Source organism: Cyclopterus lumpus, chromosome 6 (genome assembly GCF_009769545.1).
Source record: "Cyclopterus lumpus isolate fCycLum1 chromosome 6, fCycLum1.pri, whole genome shotgun sequence".
Taxonomy (NCBI): Eukaryota; Metazoa; Chordata; class Actinopteri; order Perciformes; family Cyclopteridae; genus Cyclopterus; species Cyclopterus lumpus.
This window is the reverse complement of record NC_046971.1, coordinates 5,153,234-5,170,572: the sequence shown is the minus strand read 5'-3', so window position 1 is coordinate 5,170,572 and position 17,339 is coordinate 5,153,234. Positions and strand designations below refer to the sequence as shown.

The 17,339-nt window shown below is 44.7% G+C and overlaps 1 protein-coding gene across 11 annotated transcripts in view; it reads left to right on the top strand.

The window, feature by feature from the left end:
* LOC117731805 (unconventional myosin-IXAa-like) overlaps positions 1 to 17,339 on the top strand; it is a 112,290-nt gene that overhangs the window by 81,494 nt on the left and 13,457 nt on the right. For 6 of the 11 annotated variants that reach the window (XM_034534245.1, XM_034534244.1, XM_034534240.1 and 3 more), the window contains 23 exons: positions 741 to 882; positions 2,148 to 2,343; positions 3,393 to 3,512; positions 5,285 to 5,360; positions 5,786 to 5,929; positions 6,368 to 6,407; positions 6,508 to 6,630; positions 7,293 to 7,373; positions 7,483 to 7,593; positions 7,948 to 8,070; positions 8,177 to 8,326; positions 9,743 to 10,044; positions 10,730 to 11,770; positions 12,080 to 12,164; positions 12,841 to 13,035; positions 13,828 to 13,925; positions 14,021 to 14,124; positions 14,291 to 14,514; positions 15,185 to 15,301; positions 15,394 to 15,582; positions 15,950 to 15,997; positions 16,102 to 16,213; positions 17,005 to 17,066. In XM_034534245.1, the coding sequence (XP_034390136.1) occupies positions 741 to 882; positions 2,148 to 2,343; positions 3,393 to 3,512; positions 5,285 to 5,360; positions 5,786 to 5,929; positions 6,368 to 6,407; positions 6,508 to 6,630; positions 7,293 to 7,373; positions 7,483 to 7,593; positions 7,948 to 8,070; positions 8,177 to 8,326; positions 9,743 to 10,044; positions 10,730 to 11,770; positions 12,080 to 12,164; positions 12,841 to 13,035; positions 13,828 to 13,925; positions 14,021 to 14,124; positions 14,291 to 14,514; positions 15,185 to 15,301; positions 15,394 to 15,582; positions 15,950 to 15,997; positions 16,102 to 16,213; positions 17,005 to 17,066 (3,883 nt within the window). The remainder of the gene's footprint in view (positions 1 to 740; positions 883 to 2,147; positions 2,344 to 3,392; positions 3,513 to 5,284; positions 5,361 to 5,785; positions 5,930 to 6,367; positions 6,408 to 6,507; positions 6,631 to 7,292; positions 7,374 to 7,482; positions 7,594 to 7,947; positions 8,071 to 8,176; positions 8,327 to 9,742; positions 10,045 to 10,729; positions 11,771 to 12,079; positions 12,165 to 12,840; positions 13,036 to 13,827; positions 13,926 to 14,020; positions 14,125 to 14,290; positions 14,515 to 15,184; positions 15,302 to 15,393; positions 15,583 to 15,949; positions 15,998 to 16,101; positions 16,214 to 17,004; positions 17,067 to 17,339) is intronic. The other 5 variants (XM_034534242.1, XM_034534239.1, XM_034534241.1 and 2 more) reach the window with 5 other exon arrangements.

Sequence of the window (17,339 nt, the reverse complement as noted above, 5' to 3'; positions counted from 1 at the left end):
TACGCACACACAGCCATATTTATCTATGTTAGCTGTCATTTTACTTGCCACTTAGCATAGCTGGTTCATCTGGATCTAATAACACATGGAATGGACCAAACTGGTGTGTTGTGTGGAGAAGGGGGGGGCGGGGACCACTTTTGGAGAATTAGGGTCAAAGGGGGGATCTCTGAAGGAAAAGGAGGGAGGTACCGGGTCTCTCTTGGGGTTTCGTGCTGTCACAGGAAGGAGCTTCATGCTAAATGATTACGCAGTAAGAGAAAGAAGACGCTTAGAGATCTCATCATTCACAGTCAGTGGAGCTCGCGGGGGCTTCGGGGGGCCCTCTGGAGAAGTGGATTAGGTTTCTGCAGGAAAGGGGTGGGGGAGTGTGGGGGTCCATTTCTACAGTAACTGCATCAAGACTTAAACCCCCTGCGGATATATACTGCAGCCAGCGGGGGAGTTTTTCTGAGATGCCAGGGGAGGAGAGGTTGAGATGATGTGAAACATCCCCCTGAGCTACGTTGAGGTTCGAGCTAAATGTGAAAAAAAATGTGCACGAAGCAGATGTTAAAACACCAAAAGATAAATATTTAAATCGAGGTGCTGCAACTTTTGGTGAAGTTTGAGCCCCGGCATTAGCTTTTTAATCCCTGAGAGTTCAAATCTAAAGTCAGAAATGAATGAATTAATTTTAGAGTCTCGGATGTCAAACGTCGAGTGTTTTCAACCTGCGTCCGACCAAAGGTTTCCTCTAGTTTCCCCCAGGCCTCCAACCAGACCTTGCTGGACAAGTTCAAGCGACAGCATGAAGGAAACAGCTACATCGAGTTCCCCGCCGTCATGGAGTCCGCCTTCATCATCCGACACTACGCGGGCAAAGTCAAGTACGGAGTCAAGGTGAGGAGCGCGTCAGCGTGTGCGATGGGAGTCTCTGTTCTTTTAAAGATGGGGGGGGGGGGGGGGGGGGGGGGGGGGGGTACAACGAGATAAATGTCGACATCTCAAAAACCCACAATCTGGATTAACGCTCATTCAGATGCAAAAGCCGCAACTCGAGTTTTTACAACCGAGCTCCCGGATGTCCTAATTGCATCCACTGCGGTCTGATTTTTATCTTCCTTTTGGTCGACTTAATAAAGAACAATTTTCACGACAGCTATAGCTGCGAATTTGTAAAAGATGGACGTGTTTTTTTTAATTTGCGGATTCGAGCTCTTTTACTCACACGTCGGCAAGTTGAAGGACGTCCAATCACGACAAAGCTTTCATGATCCCGCAGCGAGGAAAGATGTTCATGCAACACAATTCCATAAATGTACATTAAACAGAGCTCTTCTGTCAGTGTGGTTAAAGGCTGAAATCAAAGCTGCGGACAGATGAAGGAAGCTTCTCCTCCTCGCTCCTCTATAAACCTCCATGAGTCTCTGCAGCTTGTCGTTTCGGTCGACCTAAATCCAAAATTCTCCGTCGGCCTCCCGGCTGCTATTTTGATAAGAAGCACATGTGCTGGAACCGGGGAGGGGGGGGGGCGTATTGTTGTTCGACTGTATGACGTAAAATCCATAACAGTCGGTTATCGTGGAGGTGGAAAGGCATCCCGATGTGGACTGGCAGCCGAGGAGTCGTTGGGTGTGAATCGCGCGGCGTGAAAATGTGTCTGAGCGTTTGCTTCCAAACAGATTATACGTGTTACAAAAAAAATCATTCAAATTTGGCTTGGGGGTGGTTTATAACACATTTATTCTGTGCTGGGGTGAACCAAACGCATTTATTTTTTTTGCCTTACCCAGACTTTAAGTGGACACCGGTCTCCCGGGTGAAAGTCCCGTGTTTGTCTGAACCCATTCGTCCACCCCGACCTCCTCTATAAGTGGACTTTTCTCACTCTTGACAGGGTGAAAGCAACGTAAAGATGTCACATGTTAATTACTGAGCTTTTAGAGGTGATGTTGTTACCAGTGCACCGGCCCAGGCTAGCTGTTTCCCCCCCGCTTACAGTCTTTATGCTAAGCTAAGCTAACCGCGAGGTACAGATCTGAGAAACATGTGCACATGAACAAGGCAACATTTAACTTGAGGTTATCATTTTATTGGTAAATTAGCTCTTTAATAATAGAATAATACTATTGCTGTATAACTTGCTGTCACTTCCTTCCATGCAGGACTTCAGGGAGAAGAACACGGACCACATGCGGCCCGACATCGTGGCCTTGCTCAAGAGCAGCAAGAACGCCTTCGTCTGCAGCCTGATGGGAATCGACCCGGTGGCGACCTTCCGCTGGGCCGTGCTGCGAGCCTACTTCAGGGCCCTGGTGGCTTTCAGGGAGGCCGGCCGCAGACACACCCACAAGAAGACGGGTGAGGGAAAAAAAAAAAAAAAAAGCATCTTCTCGCCCCCCCGATGTAGCGACGAAACGAGGCTTCAAGGTCAAAGGAAAACCTTCTCAAACCTTCTTTGATGTCTCTTTGTTCACTAAACACCAAACCGGTCCAATAGGAGGTGACATCACTTTACTTTATTTCAGATGTGAAGAAAAACATTGGTTTTAAGTGGATCAATTAAACCAATCAATTTTGATAAGCAGTTCACTGTTCACGGAATTTAAAAAGTAATAAATCCCTGCACCTTTTTTTTCTGTTTTTAATCGTGAAAAGTAATTAAAAAAAATATCTTTTGTTTTGGAACGTTTTGTCAGACGAGACTCGAACATTCGGGATCTGCAACGGGCATTTTGACATTTTGACTAAACTTTCACATAATTAAAGTAATAATCCAAATGATTAATCCAAAAGGAAAATATGCGTGAGCTGCAGCCCTAATTGTGGTATTATATTGACTGATAAAACCTCAGTTTGAACCCAAAACACCTTAAAAACTAGTAGTTCATTCATGTCCCGTGTTTGCAGGCACGCAACAATAATCGTGCGCTTTAATGTTTCCACGTGACGGTTTGATTACTATTTACTATTACTAGATGATCTTAACTTCACACGAGCACTGAACCCGGGATTCATTACCGGGAGGAAGGCCAAGAGCAACAGGGTGTGTTTGAGGAGGTTTCACTTGGAGTTGTGCTCCTGCTGTTGATGATGATGATGATGATGATGAAGGAGGAGGAGGAGGAAAAGGTGTTGATCTTCTTCTGCTGTGTTTATTTTCACAAACTGGGAGGAGAACGTCACCAGTGACTTATCTCAGAGGGGTTTGAGTCTTTGTTCTCTCTCTCTCTCTAATTCTTATCTTCCTCGTCATCCTTTTAGTTTTTGCTGCTTTTTCTTGATTTTTTTGTATTCCAATTTTTTCGTTTCTTGTCTTTTTATTTTGTATTTAACATATAAAACATACATATATATATATATATATATTAATATAAGTCTCCTCTTCGCTCTTCACCTCTCTGTTTTAGGGAACGAAGCAACGGTTCCCTGCGCTGTTGTCAAGACCGTCGACAGCTTCAGTTTCCTCCATCACCCGGTTCACCAGAGGAGCCTGGAGATCCTCCAGAGGTGCAAAGACGAGAAGTTCAGTAAGTGACTCGAAAAATAACTTCAAGACCCTCCGACCAAATCTCCGAATCGCGAACGTCTTCATAAACGGGGTCCGCCTAAAAAAGTTTTTGCAGTACTTTCCTCAAAACGTTGAGAAATTCCCTTTTAAAAATAATAATAATCCATTTGCACACACAACAGACACGAGAGGCAAATAATAAGATAATATAATAACCAATATGCAATGTTGTGTTTTATTCAAAATCTCCTCCATCTGTCAGTGCAGGTAGAACACTGTTATAGAAGAAATACACTTATGAAGCTGAGGTAAATAAAATATATATATAGATATGTATGTTTTAGTTGGTAAAGTTTTCTTTTCTTCTAATGTTTATATATTTTTTGCTATAACTACATGTTTGACATGTTTGTAATTGAGTTTACTGGCGTCAATAAAGACCTTATTGAGGTTATTGAAGAGCTTTTCTAGAGGATCAATTGTTATAAGTGTTATAAACTGGACTTTAAATCATATATTTTTTATACAATGATGGTATTTTGGAAAGAATCTCAATTCTCATCTCATCCTAGCAGTTTTAGAAAAGCTGCTCTCCGTTAAAGGGGTTTATGATGGGATGGATTCCTGTCGATAAAAACAGTTCAATTGAATTGAGGTGAAGTGAAGAATAACATTTTTAAAAAAAAGAGACAATCGGAAGCCGTTCAACCCCGTGAAAGAAATGAATTTCGGGGGCCGTGTCCAAGAAGTCGTTAGTGATGAAATTGAGAATTATGGATCGCTGATTGATCTCCAGCCTCGGTGAGCTGGTTTCATGACGGCTGTTAATAAGATATTGGAAATTGGAAAAAATGAATCTGCGCCCGCGTTGAGCTCTGAAATGAATCAGGTCCCTTGTGAACCAGGAGCCTTGGACGCCTTTGGACCCTCCGACCACCCTTTTCCCCACATTGAGCTCCGGGTGTGTTATTTATGTGGGGCTGAGTGTGTGTGTGTGTGTGTGTGTCACAACGTCCTCACGTTGTAAAGCACCCTGTTGACGTCATCAGGGGGGTTTGTTTCGCCGTGGGTGTTTTTTTTTTTTTTTTTAGAGACGATGAATGGAAATCCTGTGTTTGCGAAAAAAAAGATGGCGTGGGTATATTTATCAGGCTTTTTATAGTGTGTGATGAAAAGACGCTCAAGTTGCATTCTGGGAAATGGAGGATATACAGCATTTCTTGACTGTCGCATTCTTTGAACAGAGCCAGGCTAGCTGCTCTTTATGCTAAGCTAGGCTATCCAGCTGCTGGCTGTCAATATGTATATTCATGGCACAAACATAAGGATGATGTCATGAAAGAGAACGGGAGTAGAACGGACAAGTGAAATAAGACGTGTGTGTGTGTGTGTGTGTGTGTGTGTGTGTGTGTGTGTGTGTGAAATAAGTCATTGCACATTTAAGAGCAGTGAGTTTTAGACTTTTACAAGAGAAAACCACAAATGTAAACTGGACACACCCAGCCAGCTCATTAGCTGCTTGTTTTCATGTGTAATGTCTCCATCGGCATTACTGCACACATTTCCCACTGCCTGCTCCACCAAAACACACACACACACACACACACACACACTCACAGTTGAGCTCAATGTTTCTTGCCTTTGGTTGGCCTGTGAAGGTGAAGCGATGGGGGAGTTGGATCTTCTAGAAGAAGGTAGGCCATAAATAAAACATAATCTTTTCTTACATGTGTCCTTCTCTCCTTCTCTCCTTGTCTCCTCCCGTCTTCCTGCCGTCTTCCTCCCGTCTAGGTATCACGAGGAAGAATCCGCGGACGCCTCTGTCAGATCTTCAAGGCACCAACGCCCTGAATGAGAAGGCCAGCTGGTGAGTGTGACCCAACACGAGGGTCTGAGTCAAGTCTGCCATATGTATATATATATATATATATATATATATATATATATATATATATATATATATATATATATATATATTGTATATTGTTTATTATATATATATATTATATCCAATATATATAACAACAGCCACCATCTTTTGACCTTTGGACAAGGAAGAATTTAACCCCAAAAACACATCTAAACAGAGAAAAAATAATGATAATAATAAGTATTATCATTATAATTACTTCAAGAAATGAAAATAACAAATACAAATACACAGCAAAAACAAATAAGAATCAACGGATTAAATATTAACGAAAAATTGCAAAAAATGTTTTCTATCAACATTATCTCAAATTGCTCTTCTTCTTCTTCTCCTCCTCCGCCAATACCACGAACCTTTTGCAGGGATGGCTACGGTGTCGGCTGCAACGGTCGCAGCACCAGGTCCGGCCGTCTGTCCTCGACAGGAAGTCCCGCCCTGGAGGAGGACGGGATCTTCCTGAACTCGACCAGCAGCAAGCTCCTGGAGAGAGCGCAGGGCATCCTCCTGTGAGTGACCGCACACAGACACAAGTTGTTTACTTTACTTTATCTACCTCTCTGGAAACTATTGACTCCAAACTATTGAATGTAACATTATGACATGAACATCCCCTCAGCTCTAGGCTCTAATCAATAGTACTGATATCGTCGATATGTGCAAGGAATAACGTAACGTAACTGTCAGCTGGTGGATGAGAGACAGTTTGGGAGAACCTAGGGTTAAAAAATGCTTCCCATTTGCATTATGGGTAGTGTAGTAGCCAGGATGAAGCATATATGGGTATCTCTGGTTCCATTGTATTACTTTTTTTTTTTTTAGTATCTGTCCTAATGAACTTTGAATGGTATTATCATATATATAATATGATGGTATATCTTATATAATAAATATTTTTTAATATAAATAATAATATTTTTTATTGTAATAATATTTCTCACCTGTAGGAGGAACAAAAACGTGAAAACCAAGCCGAGCCTTCCCAAGGTAAGACCCTGAACAGGTCAGAAGGGTTTAGGGGTGTATGAATATCAGATATCAATTTATTTATCTTCATATCTTTTATGTTTATTTTTTGTGAACGCAGCACCTGCTGGACGTGAAGTCCCTGCGTTACCTGAGCAGCGTGACGCTGCACGACCGCATCACCAAGTCCCTGCTGCACCTGCACAAGAAGAAGAAGCCGCCCAGCATCAGCGCCCAGTTCCAGGTCAGTGCTGCCGTCGCCCCCTGCTGGAGGAGCGACGTATTACAACAACATTAGTGACTCGGCTGCAGCTGCAGCCAGGAGTGTTTTCAGGTGTACACGAATATATTTAGTTAAACATTTCAAAGTAAAAGATGTTAACACCACTTTGGAACTTATAGAAATAATACATATTGAATAAAGACATACTTCAGGATATGAGAGGGTTTTACTATACTGAAATGCCAATAAAATAGGTGTGAAAATATTCGTTAGTAAATTAAAAAGTACAAAATGTATTACCAGCAAAGTACTGATGCATATGATTTGATCATAAATATTGATGTATTGTGTGGAAATCACTTTAATGTTGCAGCTGGTAAAGGTGTATTTAATATCACTGCTTTATGTGCTGTTTATTAGTTTAATATATATCGTATTTTATTTATTGATGATATTTTCTCATAAAAATCTGAATCTCTAACTAAATTAAATGCGTGCTGAATTATAAAGTACAATATTTCCCTCTGAAACGTAGTTGAGTAGAAGTTTAAAGTAGCATAAAGTAAAGTACAAGTTACCTTCAAAGTACTACTTGAGTAAATGTACTCGGTTGCTGTCCAGCTGCGTTTCTCTCGTCGTTGAACGAGGACGTGAGGTCACCGGTTGGTGTTTGTGTTCTGCAGGCGTCCCTCAACAAGCTGATGGAGACCCTCGATCAGTCGGAGCCGTACTTTGTCAAATGTTTTCGCTCCAACGCCGAGAAGGTAAAGTTTTTAGTCACGAAGGTTTCTCTTCTCCCACGAAACGACGTCTGATTTCAGTCTCTCTCTCTCTCTCTCTCTCTCTCTCTCTTTCTCTCTCCGTGTCCGTCAGCTGCCTCTGCGCTTCAACGACGGCCTGGTGCTCAGGCAGCTGCGCTACACGGGCATGCTGGAGACCGTCCGCATCCGGCAGTCGGGATACAGCATCAAGTACACCTTCCAGGTAACCCCCCTCTGGCAGCCACGTCGGTGCTGAATGTCTGCAGCTTCTTTACTTCCATGTTTTAATGTGTGCATCGTTTTACTTCATGTACGTATCTTTTCTCCTTTTTGTAGTTATCTGTTTTGTTTTTTTAGTGCAATCCTTCTTGTACTTTGTTTCAATGAACCTGATTGTGATTATAATCATACTTTTTATTGCTGAACGTAGAGATTCACTGTCATCAAACGTGGTTTTATTTTAAAATCGAAGAGACGGTTTTCTCAACAAGCGAGATGTTTAGTAACGGTAACTTTTAATTAACCCGATATCGTCACGCTTCCTCGTGTCTAAAGCTGCATTTGCACCGCGTTGCAGGACTTTGTGCGTCACTTCCACGTGCTGCTGCCTCGAGGCACGAGCCCGACCAAGTCAGGCATCCGGGAGTTCTTCAGGAGGATCCACCTGCCGCCCGCCGGGTACCAAGTGGGCAACACGACGGTACGACTCCCCTGTGGAAAACCAGTTCATCTTCAGTGGACCGTTGCCACGACGTTTATTTAAAATGTCCCCCCCCCCCCCTTACCCACCTGTGTGTGTGCTGCAGGTGTTCCTGCGGGAGGTGGAGCGCCAGCGCCTGCAGACCCTCCTCCACCAGGAGGTCCTGCGGCGGATCGTCGCGCTGCAGCGCCGCTTCAGGGCCGTGCTGGAGAGGAAGCGCTTCGTCGACATGAGGCGAGCCTGCTCCGTCCTGCAGGTGGGACGCCGCGGTGGTGGGGGGGTGGGGAGGGCAGAGCTTCAGATAAACATGTCAGGTTCTTGATTAGCTGTAGGATGACGTGCCGTGAGTGCATCGTGAATCAATTGAACAATCACAGCACGGACGAGCTTCTTCCATTTCAGGAGAGGTTTCCGGAGTGCATTAAGGCTGCATGCCCTGAAGCGTGTTTGGGCTTTAAGTGATTAATAGCGCTGCATTTACCCCACGCTCCTCTAAATATAGTCTGATTAGAGATGGCGCACAGCTTTCCACTTAGCCATCAGTGTGTATTTGCCTTCTCGAGGGATTTCCATTCTAAAAATCTAGTGGTCGGTTCCTCTTTCAGGGCAAAAGATGACAACTTGTTTAATGATGTCTTAAACACTTATTCAAAGAGTTCTTTTAATCAAATTAAGTCACGCTTTGTAAATCTGAAGTGGCCAAACTGCAGCCTGTTGAGACTAATACATATACGAGAATATGGCTCGAGCATATTTCTAATGAATTGCATGGTATGTACGTTAAAACATATATATATACACATATATATATGTGATATGGACTATACTATGTTATCTTTGTCTTAACATTTTGACGGACATATTTGACCATTGACGATGTAAACTGGACATTCATTATCTTGATAATAAACGTACATTTACATTTGCATCGTCATCTTTTAAAGTGAGGCCAAGAACCAAAGAAACAACATCTGTTCAATTTCAGGCTTGATTTAATGGCCGTGTTAATTCATTTCAATCAAATTTGAGAGGAGCAATAAACTACCGTTTCAATGTAACCGGTTGAAAACTCCACATGTACGGGGGTTGTTCTTTCTGAACATGAGTCCACGATCCAAAAGGTTTGGCCTCCCGTCAACAGACAGTCTTTATGTTTTTTCTGGAAGAGTCCAGAGAGTCCGGTTCTTTGTCAGATGGAAAGAAAACAAACTAAACTGCTGCTGGAGCTCTAATAACGGTGGTTTCAAGACGGACACTGAAACCACCGCATTTCAAAATGTGCTGTGCTTTGTAATTAGGAAAGTTTTTTTTATTTTTTTTAGACATTTCACATTTACAATCTGACATTTAATGCATTTTTCTAAATCCGAAGAAAATGAAGTTTAAAAAAAAAAAAAAGTCCTGCGTCTGATCGGGTGTTTCATCCCATGAAAAACTAAAATATTACATTTCACAAACTTCCTTTACTCATTTGGGTCTTATAACATAAAGTAGCTTTCAAGGCAACACAGCACGACATTAGATGTTTTAGAGGGCCATGAAGGAGGGTAAAACTGAAAAAGTACATAAAAATGCCCAAATCTTCAAGTACATCAGCAACGAGGCGTTTTTCAGACAAATCTTTCATTGAAGAAAATCAATATTGAGCCTGTATTTCCATCTCTTCCTGCAGCGATGGTGGCGGCGCTGCCTCCTCAGACAGTCCTCCGCGGACTCGGCCGAGGAGGAGGAGGCGGCGGTGTGTCTGCAGGCGGCCTGGAGGAGCTTCAGGGAGCGCAGGAGGTTCCTGCAGCGGCGGCACGCTGCCGTCGTCATCCAGGGGAGCTGGAGGAGCCGCTGCCGGCGCCGGTGTGCGGCGGCCGTGACGGTCCAGGCGGCGTGGAGAGGATTCTGGGAGAGGAGCCGCTACTGTCGGACGCACGGGGCCGTGACGCGGCTCCAGGCGATGGCCAGGGGACACCTGGCTCGACTCAGGTGAACGGACGTCGTCTGCAACAGCTTCAGTTAATACAGATATATCAGAAAACACTGGGTCGGGACCCTCGGGGGGGGGGGCGGCAAATTATTTACCGACCTTTTGAGCCACATGAGGGAGCCTGAATGCTCTGGTTTTGTTCTGATAGTTGCAGCCTGGATGCATTTATTTGGTCTCTTTTTATAGAGCTTTTCATAACGTGCATATGTTTTTTAACGACGCCGACATAAAACATGTTGTTATTTATCAAATGTACATCTCTTCAAAAATGGCTGGTTCACCTGTTCAAGAGGAAATTACGTGATGCAGAAAAGTCAGTAAAAAACGGACAGGAGCGTTCAGAATGTATAGAAAAGGGAGATTGTGATTTTTTTTTTTCATGGGTGCCAAGAAATCAAGTTTGGGAAACACCTGATAGAAATGTGCATAGGACGATTAGTGTTGAGTCAGCTGTTTGCACAGGTGACCTATTTGCACATCACCGCATTGTGATGTGCAAATTGTAAGTGTTAACAACTGTTACTGCTATTATTGTGTATTATTTTATTATTGTGGCCAATTTTTTGCAAGTTAAAATCTGTCAGCAAAATTATGATTGGTGTGTCTTCATATTCTGTTCAGTATTCTGCCTTGAATGGAGACAGCTACACTTATTGTGCATTATTCACTGGTAATGTCTTTTAGGTTCAGGGAGGTGAAGCGGAGTCCACCACCGGAGGCGGATGCAGGAGCCGCGGAGGACCTCGCCTCTTCGGCACGGGAAGCTTACGTCCAGGACGTCTCTGTCGAACCGTCCGAAGACTCCAAGTCCGCCCCGTTGGATCCGGCAGAGGCGGAAAAAGAGGAGGACTCGGAGCGAAGCCGGAGCACGGACGAGCCGAGCCACAAGAATCGGTCCAAGCGGGAGAGCAGGCGCATGAGGGAGCTGGAGCAGGCCCAGTTCAGCCTGGAGCTTCTCAAGGTCCGAGCCACCGGCGTCCAAGAAGACTCGGCTTGCCAGCTGGAAGACCCTCACAGACATTCCCCCCGGGGATCTCCGGTGAGTCACGGTAGTTTTGAACTGCTCGGTGTGGAAGACATGGAGACGACTGACCCTCAGGAACCGCCCCAAGCACCGGACGTCCAACCGGGAGATCCGAACTGCGACGAGAAGCCCGCGGCGGAGCCGCCGAGGGCGACGTTTTATATCGCCTCGGACCAAAGTCCGGTTCATCAACCCCAGAGAGAGAGACGAGAGTCCACGTCTCGTAGGCCCGTGGTGGTGTTGATCAGCATGCAGAAGGAGAGCCCCGTGGAGGAGGGGGAGCAGCTGGGGGCCCGAACCCCAGAAGGAGCTCCTGAAGCAGGAGCGGCGTCGCCCGGTTCCCAAATGACCCCCGCCGCAGGCCCGGAGGCCGCATCGGAACAGCCACAGGCGGAGAGTGACGCATCCGGGGCGGTGGATCCGTCTCCGGCCGCCCGCGCATCAAGTCCAGAATCGGGGCTTTGCTCCTCGGAGGTGGACATCCAGATCGTCCTGGAGCCGAAGTCCGACGTCGTTCCCGACGTCCTCCCCGGTCAGATGAAGGTGGTCCGGCCCCAACAGGAGGCTCCCGGTCCGGTCCTGGACACGAAACCACCGAAGGCTCAGAAGAAGAGCTCGGCCCAGACTGTGATAGTGAACATGGTGGAGAAACCCCCCAACGCCGTGTTCTCCCCACCCAGACGCAAGCTGCCCTTCTCCAAGTAAGTGGGCTCGTCATTTGACTGAAGGCCAGGGTGCTTTTAGAAGATCTCAAAATACACCAAACCCAAACAATTACAACAAAAGACTTTTATAAGCAAATATATGCTCAGAGAATCCAGGAAAAGATCCTATGTGTGTGTGTGTGTGATGTATTGTAAAGATTAGAAGCCCTTTATCTGATTATAGCTGCCTCGCTTTTAGCTTGGTGAACATTCATTTTAATAAAGTGACATTTATTTAAGATGTTTTTCTTCATGCAAACTTTTTCTAAAACTTTGAATGTCTGTTTTTTTTTTTGTGTGTTGCAGGTCCGATAAGGATTTGGTGAACCAGGAAAGATCTCTGGCCATGTTCAGAGACGACTCTAAAGCTGTCGGATACAGAAACAGAGAGGTAGGACACACACACACACACACACACACATGCACACACTTGAACACACATGCTCCCTCACACATCACATGTGCATCGTGGGATTATTATACAGTCGTCTGTATAAGAATCTTGTTGTGATTTTACATTGAGGGTAAATTTCTCATTGTAAAACCCCCCAAAAATATATTTTTTAATTGTATATATTAAGCGCTTTGATATATATATACTGTAAAAATATTGAAGCCATGTATGTTCACGAATACAAGGATGTTTTTGTGTCCTCATACTTGGCCAATAAAGCTGATTTTAATCGTAATTGAACGTGTTTTCTCAGTCGCTGCTTAAAAATACACACAAATAAAAAACGGCGTATACAAACAGCAGATTTTCATACAACACATTTATAGATAATAAAGAAGCACATTCTGTACGGCTGTCAGATATGAAAATAAACCCGTAGAGAAAGAACAGCTGACCCTGTGCAGATGTTTGAACGGCCTTCTTCATGCATTCACATCTGTATCCACAGATTCATCTGTAAGTGTTGTTTAATTGAGAATCTGTCGCTACTTTTTTGTAATTTCTGCAAAGAATTGACCACATAAAAGATGGTCTTGTGCACACACACTCTCACACACACACAATCACACACACACATCAGCTGACCTGATGTTCCTGTGGTTCGACCTGGAAGCAGGTGGGCCGCCCCGTCCCCAAAAAGAAAGCGCGAATGTCCCGGACGCGCTCCGACTTCCTCACCCGCTGTAACTCCGAGGGGGCGACCCAGTCGGACGACGACGACGACGAGTACTACGTCCCCGCCCACCCCCACCCGCCGCCCCCCTCCCCGTCTCCCCCAAACGCCGACTGTCACAGCGACTCCGAGATGGTAAAGCGCCCCCGGATCTCCGGTGGTCCCTTGACCTCCATGAGGGGGGGGGGGGGGGGGGGGGGGGGGGGGGGGGGCACTGCTAACACTGCTAACCCCTCACCTTTCACTGTTCACTGCTGTGTGAGCACCGGGCTGCAGCACGCCGTTCCTCCGCCGGAGGCCTTTTACGCCATTCAGGCTGAGAGGCCTTTTCACCTCTCTCTCTCTCTCTCTCTCTCGGTGGATACTTCAACATTTTGCAGTTTAATCTCGTACTTGTTCCTTCAGTACACAACGTGCCATGTTGTAGACATAATTATAGAAAGATGTCTGGTTTGCTTTGAGCCCCCCAAATCCACTAAAGATGATTAAATTACGGTAATATACCGTAACACTCCCCCCCCGGTGCAGCCCCACTTGCTCCTTAATAACTAAGGATGGGTCAAATGCAGAGAAGAATTCTCCCCACATGGGATAAATCAAAGTGTACATTTCTTATTTCTTTCTTTCTTAAACATGCCGGACCTCGAGCGAAAGGGACTCCTCACTAACAACGTCGTTTTGTTTTCTCCTACGCATGAGCTCTGCTTCCCTCTCAATGTCTCCACATCGTCCTCCCGGGATGCCGTCATTTTCACACGGATATTTACTGCACACTAAACTCCATGCAGTGCAACAGAGTATATTGATATATCACGACATAACGTGAATATAAAGGAACCACGTAAAGGTCTTCTATAACCTGCCGATTTTGAAATACGTGTGAATGTTCCTGTTTTTCTCACCCTGTTGCGGTTCTCTGCTCTGCAGCCGTCTCACAAAGACCAGAAGAAGATCCACAAGACCATGTCGTCAGGGGACCTGGGCAAAGTGGAGGTCCTCAGGAAGACCTCCAGTCAGGATGGAAGGTGAGGGGGTGAAAAACCCGAGAGTCTCTAATCGCATTCACGTTTTTTTTTTGGTGGACATTTGAGTATTAATTAATTCGCCTCGCGTGGTTCAGCAGGATGAAGGGGAGGATCCGATTCTGGAGTAAGACGAAGCACCCCGAGAAAAAGCTGTCGCGAGAGAAGCAGGCCGGCGGCGGTGAAGCCAGAGAGACGCACGGTAACGCACGTTCAATCCAATCTTGCGCCCAGATTATAGTTCTGGTTGCCTTCCGCGAGGAGGTCAGAGGTCACGACGGACAGCGTATTGCAGTGTACAGAAAAAACATTTAAAATAAGTCATTTCTTCTTCTTCTCCACCTCTTTCGTCCTCCCCGTCCTCCCAGAAGGCCATTCTTCTCCTCCCCGCAGCCCCGACTTGGAGGCGGCTCCGCCTCAGGCGGTCCGGGACAGCAAGGAGAACAAGGAGCCGTCTCCCAAGATGAGGAGGCGTCGCAGCGTGAAGATCGGCAGCATCGCCCTGGAGCCCGTCCAGTGGCAGAACGACGCCCTGCACATCCTCAGCTCGGCCCACGACTACCGCAGCATGAACGACTTCCTCATGAAGAAGGTGAGGGGCGTCTTTTTTATTTTATTTGAATTTATTCAAACGCCTGTCTGTGAAGTTTCCGGCGCCACCCCGACACGACTGGGCTCAATACGATTGTGTTTGATGAATTAATCTCGTAGAAATGACATACTATTTATCATTTTTATTTATATGAAACGTAACTTCCCGAGACACTTGTCTGTAATTCTTTCATGCTTTAATCGCCGTAAACTAAATTAGAGGAGACAGATAATAAAAGAGAAAATGTGTTTTACTTGGATTTAGGGGAAATATTGGGGGCCGTTGCAAAAAGTTTTTTTTTGTCAGTCTAACACATAGTTTATTGTTGGGCATAATAATAATATAATATGTATTAATTAATGTATAAAAGTCTTTATTTTGTTTCTCACTATTGTCAACTTTCTTGTTTTTGTGTCTTTTAGCACGTAAAGTACCTTGAGTACCTTATACAAATAAAATGTATTATTATTATTGATACATTTAACTCAAAGTATTTTTAATTCTGACTATGAATGGGCTAAAAATGGCCTCAAAAGATGCATCGACAGCATATTTTGAAGTGTAACAAACAGCACAGTGTCCACTTTTTTTTTTTTTTTTAAAGGAAACTTTTAAAAATCTGATCCCGGTTGCTGACTATTTTTATATTTTTTTCTTCTGTCACCTCCAGATCGCCGACCTGGAGTCCGAGGACGGTAAGAAGGACACCATGGTGGACGTCGTCTTCAAGAAGTCGCTGAGGGAGTTCAGGATCAACATCTTCAACTCCTACTCCACCGCGCTGGCGGTGAGTCTCATCTCGGATGTTTTTAATCTGTCATTTGAAACACGAACGTCGCCGATGATTCTGAGTCATTTTAAATATAAAAACCCTGCCAGATGGACGACGGGAAGAGCATCCGGTACAAGGATCTCTACGCGCTGTTCGAGCACATCCTGGAGAAGACCATGCGCCTGGAGCAGCGGGACTGGTGCGAATCGCCCGTGAAGGTGTGGGTGAACACCTTCAAGGTCTTCCTGGACGAGTTCATGACCGAGTACAAGCCCATGGAGGGGACGATCGGCAGGGTGAGGAAGGGGAGGAACACTGGACCCGCGGAAAGATGGAAGAAATACATGATTATTACAAGTTACCGGGGTGCATTTATTATCAAATGCGGAGGAAAAAATTCCTCCTCTCTGATCAAATCCCCTGAGAGACGTGTGGTTCATTGTAAAATACTTTAAAAGTGGATGTAAAGTTTAAGTTTTTAACCTTTTAAATTGTTTATGGAAGAATGGAATTGACTTTTGGGATTCTTACCGCCTGCTACAGGAATAGAAATATAATAATAATAATATATATATAATATAATGTTTCAGCACTCGCAATAAAAAGAAAAGAAAAAATGGGCTGTTAGGTAAAAAAAGATAATAAGAAAATTATTCTTTTCAGGCTCCGAAACGCGAGCGCAAGAAGTCCCGGAAGAAGGAAACTGACATTGTGAGTTTTCTTTTGTTTTTTTTTTAACGGTGCACTCAAAGGGGGGAGGTTATTAATAAATGAAATTTGATTTTGAGCCGAGCTGACCGGTGTCCCTCCTGCAGGTGGAAGAGCACAACGGCCACATCTTCAAGTCCACCCAGTACAGCATCCCCACCTACTGCGAGTACTGCTCCTCCCTCATCTGGATGATGGACCGCGCCTGCGTCTGCAAACGTGAGGACGCTTCACTAGCTAAAACAAACAAATAAACAAAGTTTATTCCATTGAGAGACAGCGGGAGGCCTCGCTGCACTTCGCTGTGTTCTCTCTGATGAATAAATGAAGGATCGTTAATCTTTAATGTCAAGCCACTCGACCTTATACTTTATAAATATTGGCAAAGAGGTAGAAACGGGTCAAAAAGCTGCAGTGCTTCGTACGTTAGTATGATGAACGTGGGTTCACAGTGAAGGTCACCTTCGGAGTTACTGACTAGAAAGCAATAGCAAACCTAAATTAACGGTAAATAATAATAGTATTTGCCTTATTTTTACGAAATATTTATTTGCCTTTTGTTTTGCCCATTAGTCTCTCTCTCTCACACACACACAGACACACACCACCAGCAGTTCCTAATGCTCTCCTAACTCACTCACTCACAGGCACTGACGCTGTGTGTGTGGTTTTTATTTCCACCCACACAGCACATTACACCCCCTCCTACTCTTTACACACACACACACACACACACCACCAAAAATAATCAGATTAAACCTCATAAATCCGTCTTCTATCTAGTTCCAAGCTCTCAGTGAGCAGCAGACATCACTTTAAAACTCTCTGACGCCTCGACGTTTACCTTCTTAAGACTTTGAGGTCCTGACTGTCTGCCTGACTGTCTGTCTGCCTGACTGTCTGCCTGTCTGTCTGCCTGTCTGTCTGTCTGACTGACTGCAGCTGTTGTTGCCGGTGCGCAGAGGTTTTTAGACGTCTGACAGTGTGGGTCTTTATGTTTTGATCTGCAGTGTGTCGCTACGCCTGCCACAGGAAGTGCTGCTCCAAGATGACCACCAAGTGCAGCAAAAAGGTGAGAGGACACTTTTATATATATTTATCCGTCAGCGTCTGAAACGCACAAAGAAAGATTAGAGTGGATATCATTTTTTAGTCAATTTTAGCTCCATTGATTTAGTTTGTAAAGTAATACAATTATAGTATGCCTGCTATATTTTTGAGTATTTGTGCCGGCCGTTTACGCTGAACTGACCGACACTGTGCACCTTTTTTTAAAAGATGAAGTAAAAAAAACTCTTCTTTTAATATCAAATAAAGTTGAATTCATGACTAATAAAGTGCATTC